Genomic DNA, 8,711 nt, shown 5'->3' with positions numbered 1-8,711 from the left:
CCAGCCTGCCATCAATTTCAAGCTGTTCTCCTCTCATTTACAGTGGTGCCAGACCATCCATGATATCAGGATGCACATCAGCCAAATGTACACTTTTACTCATCTCGCTTGGTGCAAAGAGAAGCGGGTGAACACTTTTTGCCGCAATCCTTCACGTGTGCCAACCAGTCTGACGCTCTATCCGTGGAAACACGTTGGTTCCTCCAAGCACATTTATGGATCATTTGATTCAATTTCATGTACCATAAAACTGTAATAATCGCAGAATCAACTTGAATGCTGCCTTTTTTTTCTTTCCCTTGCTATTCAGCTCCTGATGGTGTTGTGTTACCAGTCCATCCCAACTGCCTGCTTCATGCTTTCATCCTGACATGAAGCTGCTGATTGCCTCCCAGAAGAGGCTGGATGGACAAAAATGTTCTCACACGCACATCACCCCAGAGGTAGACTTGTCTTGTAAGATGCATGAGTTTGCAAAACAAAGCGCTCTACTGCACTCTATAGGTTTGTTCATGATAGTGCGTTACTACTTTCTGTGTCTGTGAGCTCAGTTGTCCAACATGTCTTGTGCCATTTGTACCATTTTTTTTCTTAGTACAGTCTGTCATTAGATCTTAAACTGTGACACACTAAAGTCATTTATATGTAAGACTGAATTGTTTTGAGTGATCAAGGGACCTTTTTTGACAACGTATATGCCATGACTGATCTTTATATCATGTTTCATTTCTTTAAAAAAAGATCAAATGGCCCCTTGTAGTCAGAGGAACTTTGTCTATATTTAGCTAATGAGTGACTTTAAAAATCAGCTGGATAAAATATGAGATATGGTTTTCAAGTTGAACGCAAGGTTTTACAAGACATTTAGGAGATGTAAGTGTTTCACTGTTTCCTTTATAACTTTTTTTGCATTTTACACTTGAGTGAAAATCTAAATAATGTCACCTCTGCCCACATATTTCCAGGCAGAGTCTCTTTTTTCTTGTCATGCTGGCTTTTCTTTAGTTTTTGGAGGGAGTTCTCAGTTTCAGTTTAAGGCACCTGTAAACCACCCCAGTAGCATTGCTCTATTCAGGTGAGGCAGCGTGGGCCCGACGTTTTGTCTCACCTTTGATGTTGGCCAGACTGTTGGATCTCTTTTCATTTCTCTTTCACTCTGCTACTGCAGCTCCTTAGCCAGCAGTTTGTGAGGAATGTCAGCGTCAGATCGTAAAGGACAAGGTCAACTGACTGCCTCAAAAGTACTGGGCAGGGAATATTTCAATACACTGAATGGCCAAAAGTATGTGGACACCTGAATATCACATATTTATGTGATTGATGATAATTTGATCCAAAACTATGGGCATTAAAATGCTGTTACAACACCCTCCGCTTTTCTGGAGAGAATTTCCACAGAGCTATGGAGCCCGGCTTCACTTTCATATACAGTATCTTTTGCCACAAAACCTACTATATTACTCTTCCTTTACTTGTTGACAGCATTAATGAAATTCATTAGTGATGGAATATTCTCTGAAATGTGGGTTTTAATTAATATACTGTTCTCACTTAATTCTTAATTTCTGCAACTTCACCCCTCATTTATTCAAAATCAGGATATTAAAAGAAATTAGTTTTCCTGACAGGTTCAATCGACAGTGTTAATATACACCCTGCACACACGCATACACACACTCAGAGATTCCTGTGTCATTTCAAGGTAAATTTAAACTTAGTATAACAGAGTGAAAAGAAAGAAAGTTTTGTCCACATAATTCATTGTCATGAGTCCCACTCAAGGGTCCATGTGTTGCTTTATGTAATATGGCTCTGCACAGAGTCAACACATCACAGCAGATGAGTGACAGATGCAGACATCAAAGTGGCTAAATTCAAGCCTGAAGTCTCAAAACTATGATGAGTCACGCCCGTGCCTCTGTGTAACAAAACCTCTGAGTGTGAGAGTGTGTGTGTGTGTGTGTGTGTGTGTGTGTGTGTGTGTGTGTGTGTGTGTGTGTGTGTGTGTGTGTGTGTGTGTGTGCGTGCGTGTGTGTGTGTGTGTTTGTTTGGGGTGGTGGTGGGCTCAGCATCGTCCTGCTCTTCTGCTGTCATTCATGAGCTCAGACCTATTCAGGTCCCCTCAGTCTCCTCTCTTACGGCAGAGAAATGTGGGCTGACACAACAGAGTTTTACAAAACCCAGCTGGCAGGCTTTGTTATGCAAGCATATTACAGCTCTGTTCCTGTCGGTGCATTACAGGAATAATCCACCAGAAAACACGTTAATACTGTCACTAAAACAGCTATTGGCTCTGTACCCTGCATTTCTGGGACAGTTTTATTGTTTGATTGTGTATTTCTTATTGCTGCAGTTAAATGAAGGTGGATTAGTGTTTGGCTGGTGTGTGTTTTTTGTAGGTCTGTAGGTTTTGTAGGTCTTGTCACCTCACATAAGATAAATTTAAATTTAATGTTTCATGCCAAAAACATTACAAGATTTTATTGTTTACCCAAGGATTTTCATCTTATCTGGAATAAAACACATCTAAAGTATATTCATGCTTTTCATGTTTTAGTCAACTGTATCGTGTATACATCATTGCTAACCATTTTCAGTTTAGCATCCTATGAAAATCAACTTGACAGCACTTCATTATCAATATTATATTATAATTGTGAAGCAATACAATTGAGAGCAGAGACTGTTTTCTGACTCAGCATTGGAAAAGGATTTGACTTTTGACTATGTTGTCAAAAGTTAAATCTCCAGATTTAGAGTGTTTCCTCATGAAATTCTCAGCTCAGGAGTCTGTCAAAACTGCCAGTACCTTATCATGAGAAAGTAAAAGAGAGATATCTGTAAAGAGATGCAGAGAGAACTGGAATAAAGCCACATTTAGTGCAGCGTTCTTGTGTGGATGGTGAGTGAACCACCAGCCACCAATGTGATGTAAAAACACTACACGGGTCATTAAAGAAAGAGCCTGACATATTTTCTACCTGCTGCAATTCTCCAGGTCACCAGATGGCGCTGTTTTTTTTTTATTTTTATGAAACGTCACCCACTTCTACCACATGACCGGATGTGCAATTTCAAAACATTGAATAACACATCCGAGCGGTCCCCTTCTGGCTGTTTGACAATGGTTTACATCGCTTTTAGCTGACATTTATCCTGACAGTGAGAGAAAACTTGGTGCCTTTCGTGCGTAGAAGACTATTATCGGGGTTCCAACATGGCGGGGCCGCTGCTGGAGTTTGAGACTGAGATGTTTCTCAGTTTGTTCAGCTGTGACGGGCTGCTAGTGGCGGCGGAGGGGATGGGGATAGACCGCGTCCTGCTGCAGTTCATGCGGGTTTACTCTGAGCAGGGCAGCCTGGTCCTCCTGCTCAACACAACCACACCTGAACAGGTTAGAGTCGCATACGTTAGCTTAATTCGCCAGCTTCTTAGGACGCCTCGTAACGTTTGTGTAACGTGGCTAATATGCACGTTTTATGCGTTGCTAAGCGACAAGCGAGTCGAGATGTAAAGAATAAAGAGTACTGAAGTTGGTAGAACATCGGTTATTCGTTTTAAGGCGCTTACATAAATATGGCTGTTTGAAAATAATTCATTACCACATGACATTTGTTGCAACCAATGTGTAAATTTACTTAGAGCCCGGTTAGCAAATGTGCTTTCTCACTCGTCCTCCCTTCTCAGGAGTATTTCACGGAGCAGTTGCGGATGGAGGGTGTGAGCCACCTGCCCAGGACAGTGACCAGCGATGTCCAGAGCACGGAGCGCTATAATGTTTATACTGAGGGAGGAGTGCTGTTTGTCACCAGCAGGATCCTGGTGGTCGACTTCCTCACTGACCGCATCCCCGCTCATCTCATATCAGGTTAGAAGACTTGCCTGATCATGTCTGAAAATAAGAGCCATGTGTCTTTTTACATATTGTGGTCTTGTTTAAATCGTTGATTATTGATTAATAATTGACATAATAATGATTAATTGCCTTGGGCAAGGGCATTTCAGTGCTAATGGTGCTTTCCATCTGAGTTATAGGGGAACAATAGTAGTCTTAAAGGCACAATCCATGATCCAAGTGTAAACTCAAGGGTAGCCAAAATTTCACTTGATCAGAGCAGTCTTTCACTCACAAACTGATTGACAGGTCTTTTAATATGGGTAACAGGAGTGACAACAGTTAAAGCCAAGGTACAACTTTTCATGGGTTATATACAATTTAAAATACGCATTTAATGTGAAGTATATATTTAAATGTACCAGAATATTGCCACAAAAATTGGCGGCTGTTTATTCAAAAACTTTGTAAGTGATGTATTTATCGCCACGTGTTGCACTGCATTACATTGTACAGGTGTTACTCTTCTCCTGTCTTTCTGTACCAACCCTTCAGGCATCCTGGTGTATCGTGCCCATAAAATCATTGAGTCGTGTCAGGAGGCTTTCATCCTTCGTCTGTTCAGGCAGAAGAACAAGACAGGCTTCATTAAAGCCTTCACTGACAAGGCCACATCCTTCTCCTCAGGCTTCTGCCAGGTGGAGCGCGTGATGAGGAACCTCTTTGTTAAGAAGCTCTACCTGTGGCCCAGGTATGATGGGGCATACATTTTACATCTTGTAGCCTGAAAAGGAAGTGCTTCCCTCATCTTTCTTTACCTTTGCTCTCTTAACCTGCTTCATTCAACAGGTTCCAAGCATCAGTAAACACAGCACTGGACAGACATAAGCCAGAGGTGGTGGAGCTTCATGTGTCATTGACACCAGCCATGAGGGCCATTCAGAGCTCCATCCTGGACATTATGAGCGCCTGTCTGAAGGAGCTGAAACGCTACAACCCCACCCTGGAGGTTGAGGACCTCTCACTGGAGAACACACTAGGAAATGCTTTTGAAAAGGTCTGCTACTGTGTTACTGACATATGACATATTAAGCTGCCTAGGCACTGAATTAGACTTTAGCCAACAGAGCGCATTTGATTTAAATGTTTTTTAGTCATTAAAAAAAAAAATTAGGAAAGTGTTGTGTGATGGAATCTGCATTACATTGCTCCTAATATTCCATCTTGTTGCTTCTTCTGTTAATTATAAAGTTGAAATGCTTTGTTCATCATTTGAGGATTTACCACAAGTGGTTAAACCTTATTGTTTGACTTTGCTTTTGAACTTATCTTACTTTTATCAAGACCATCCGTCACTACCTGGATCCACTGTGGCACCAGCTGGGAGCCAAGACCAAGGCTCTGGTCCAGGACCTTAAGGTGCTGAGGGTTCTCCTGCTCTACCTCACCCAGTACGACTGTGTCACCTTCCTCAATCTGCTCGAGTCTCTGCGCTCCAGCCAAAAAATCTTTGGGTCCAATTCAGGTAAACTAGATATACTTCTCTGCTTGGAGTACTTCAAGTAAAAAATTGTGCTTAATTTCCATAATTAACTTTTGTTATCCCTGTTTGATTGCATGTGTCTGCTGTTATAACCATCAGGGTGGCTGTTCCTGGACTCCAGCACCTCCATGTTTATGAACGCCAGGAGTCGAGTGTACTGCATCAATGAGAGCAAGAAGAGAGTCAAATTGGGAGCAGAGGCTGAGAAGCAGAAGTTACCTTCTGCCTCAGGTGATTGACCAGTGAAGAGATCTTAGACAATGACAAAAATAATGTTATCGGCACGTATGTGTATTGTTTAGATTACTAAAGGCTCTGCGTGTGTGTTTCAGAGGTGAAACGTGACCTGGTGCTGGAGAGGAGCCCAAAGTGGGATGCTCTGACTGAGGTGCTGCAGGAGATTGAGAGGGAGAACAAGAGCTCTCAGCATGAACCAGGTTAGAGCTCACTGCTGTTAAAGCATGATAATGGTCCATCGTGTCAACAGTGCATTTCAATCCAAAGATTTACATATAATGTTTACTTGTGAGTTAATGTATTATAGTTAAATGTCATAAATGTTGGTTTTTAGATTTCTAAAAGCCGGTTATGTTGTACGATAAAATGATTTGAGGTAATTTAAATTACTACATTACAAAAAATAGGAAAAGCATAAAGGTGAATGAAATCCTCCCACTGAAATGTATTTTAAAATGAAAACCGGTCTAAATACGTCTGACATTTAACAGAGCTATCCTCAGGGTGTGCTAATTTGTCCTGGTTCACAGACTTGTCCTACTGCTCTGTAGACGACACCACACACACGTCACGCTATAACACATACTGTACTTGTATGCACTCTGAGGCAAATTAGTCAGAGTGAATACAGAACAAACAGAATATAGAATAGGCCTCATTGTGTTTCTCACATTTTTTCCTTGCACATATTTTTTGACATTGTTTTTTTTTCCATAGCCGTAAAAGACCGTGTTTAAGTGTTAGGATTATGTGAGCATATCATTTAGGTGCACCAATTCAAGGCCAGCTTATGAGCAGAGTTGTCGTGATCTTTTGTCAGACTTTTAAGCACATCATATGTTGTTTTGAGCTAATCACATAAAACTCTATAGATCAAGGCTTCCAGTGTTCCAGGCAGTGAAGCAGTTTTTCCACCATAAAAATAGTCTACTGAAGTCTGTCATGTCACCTCTAGGTCATGTGCTGATCTGTGCCAGTGATGACCGGACTTGTGCCCAGCTGCAGCAGTACATCAGGCACGGCTCTGATTGGCTGCTCAACAGACTATACACTCGCACAATTGGTAAACAGGACGCCTCTGCAGCCGCTGCAGCTGCTGCAGCCGCTGCCTTTGAAGTTGACTCGAATAAAAAGGGCAAAGGCTGGCCCAAAAAAGGAGCCAAGGGAAAGGAGCCTGCACAGAGAAAAACGTCCACAAAGAGTAAAAGCAGACCGTCTCTGACCCTGACCCAGATGGTGGACAAGGAAGTGACAGAGGAAGCAGCAGTGATGGGCAGCAGCATAGACGAGCTGTTGAAGAACGAAGGCGAGGAAGAACAACTGAATCTAGATTTGTCATCCGATGCTTACTACGGTGTCCTGAAGGAGCCGCTGACTGTCATCCACCCACTGAAAGGCTGCACTGACCCCCACAGCTTGACGCGCGTGCTTCACGAGGTGGAACCCAGTTTTGTGGTGCTGTACGATGCTGAAGTGAGTTTTGTTCGGCAGCTGGAGATCTACAAAGCTAGCCGACCTGGAAAGCCACTTAGGGTGTATTTCCTCATCTATGGAGGCTCAACAGAAGAACAGAAGTACCTGACGACACTGTCTAAGGAAAAGAAGGCCTTTGAACACTTAATCAGGTCAGAACTGTTTCCAATCCAACTTCTTTCCAATCATGTACCTTTTGAAGTAGTTATTGGTTTGGATTTTTCTGAAGTGTTAGTTTCTGATTGGTGCTTGTGTGTGTGCATGTAATACTACAGAGAAAAAGCTACTATGGTCATCCCAGAGGAGAGGGAGGGACGAGAAGACACCAACCTGGACCTTGCTAGAAATTTAGAGCCTGCAAATGCCACCACCAACACGCACAAAGCAGGCATGTCTGTTTTAGTCATTTTTGAGAGGTCTACATTTGCTGTATTTTTGGATTCTCTTTGAATTTCCTTGATGGTTTTCTTTAATAAATGTTTCATTATCTTGTATTTCCATTTCCTGTCCAATGACTAGGAGGCCAGGAGCAGCCCAAAGAGCCCTCACGAGTCATTGTGGACATGCGTGAGTTCCGCAGTGAACTCCCCTCCTTGCTGCACCGCCGTGGACTGGACATCGAACCCGTCACACTAGAAGTAGGTGACTACATCCTGACCCCAGACACATGCGTGGAGCGCAAGAGCGTCAGTGATCTGATTGGCTCTTTGCAGAGCGGTCGTCTCTACACCCAGTGTCTCTCCATGACCCGCTACTACAGGAAGCCAGTGCTGCTCATTGAGTTTGACCCAGCTAAGCCGTTTTCCTTAATGGCCCGATCAGATTTTCGTCATGAGATATCATCTAATGACATTTCTTCAAAACTCACTTTGCTTACTTTGCATTTCCCCCGGCTCCGTATACTCTGGTGCCCCTCCCCACATGCCACAGCTGAACTCTTCTTGGAACTGAAGCAGGGCCGCCCCGAACCTGATGCTACAGCAGCTCAGGCGGTCACAGCTGAGTCAGATGTGGTGGCTGAGTCAGCAGGCCTCTACAACCCCGGGCCCTATGACTTCCTGTTAAAAATGCCAGGAGTCAATACAAAAAACTATAGCGCTTTGATAAGAAATGCTGACAGCCTGGCAGATTTAGCCAAACTCAGCCAGGACAAACTATCAGAAATACTCGGAAATGCTCACAATGCTAAGTTGCTGTATGAATTTCTGCATAATGTTGCAAATGTTCCTGCTCCCATGCAGAAGGCCAAACAGAAGCTATAGGGATAAAAGCAGGGATTCTGATTTATCTGTATGTATAGATTTTTTTCTTAACATCAGGATCAGCCCTGCGTTGTACAGCTGGATGAAAAGGAGGGAATTCACACCATGGATTTGTACAGTATTAGTCTTTGTCTAAACAAAGTCTAAGTGGAATGCGTATATATTAATGTGCAGAATGAACTGAAATAATGTTGGGTTTTCTATTGTATTTTGGAAACTATGCTGTTAATGTGTGCAAGATGTGGAACTTTTATTATATTCTTGAAATAACTTAAAAAAATAATTTTACATTTTGGAAAAATAAAAACTTGAAGTGTTTTTATAATCTATGATAAGCTATTATTTCAAAATAAACCGTAAT

At 42.4% G+C, this 8,711-nt stretch overlaps 1 protein-coding gene across 2 annotated transcripts; it reads left to right on the top strand.

Moving 5' to 3' along the window:
- Positions 1 to 370: 370 nt before the first annotated feature.
- On the top strand, positions 371 to 8,615 carry ercc4 (excision repair cross-complementation group 4). Of its 2 annotated transcripts, none has more exons than XM_041067296.1 (10): positions 371 to 443; positions 3,688 to 3,868; positions 4,391 to 4,586; positions 4,685 to 4,892; positions 5,180 to 5,360; positions 5,478 to 5,609; positions 5,711 to 5,815; positions 6,571 to 7,240; positions 7,364 to 7,476; positions 7,608 to 8,615. In XM_041067296.1, the coding sequence occupies exons 1-10, from the start codon at positions 372 to 374 to the stop codon at positions 8,348 to 8,350; spliced, it is 2,601 nt and encodes an 866-aa protein (XP_040923230.1). In that variant the 5' UTR covers position 371; the 3' UTR covers positions 8,351 to 8,615. The 2 variants fall into 2 exon arrangements, with proteins under 2 accessions (XP_040923230.1, XP_040923229.1); XM_041067295.1 differs by lacking the exon at positions 371 to 443 and adding an exon at positions 3,095 to 3,394.
- Positions 8,616 to 8,711: the final 96 nt, after the last annotated feature.

The sequence above is a fragment of the Toxotes jaculatrix genome, chromosome 21 (genome assembly GCF_017976425.1).
Source record: "Toxotes jaculatrix isolate fToxJac2 chromosome 21, fToxJac2.pri, whole genome shotgun sequence".
Taxonomy (NCBI): Eukaryota; Metazoa; Chordata; class Actinopteri; family Toxotidae; genus Toxotes; species Toxotes jaculatrix.
The sequence above is the reverse complement of the archived record's forward strand: the minus strand, read 5'-3'. Positions and strand labels throughout refer to the sequence as shown.

Bases quoted from the DNA above. Each gene is read 5' to 3' on its own strand.
- ercc4 (XM_041067295.1), top strand. From the start codon at position 3,218: ATGGCGGGGCCGCTGCTGGAGTTTGAGACTGAGATGTTTCTCAGTTTG. The intron at 5,361-5,477 runs GTAAACTAGATA...TATAACCATCAG, and splicing joins AATCTTTGGGTCCAATTCAG to GGTGGCTGTTCCTGGACTCC. The intron at 5,816-6,570 runs GTTAGAGCTCAC...TGTCACCTCTAG, and splicing joins GAGCTCTCAGCATGAACCAG to GTCATGTGCTGATCTGTGCC.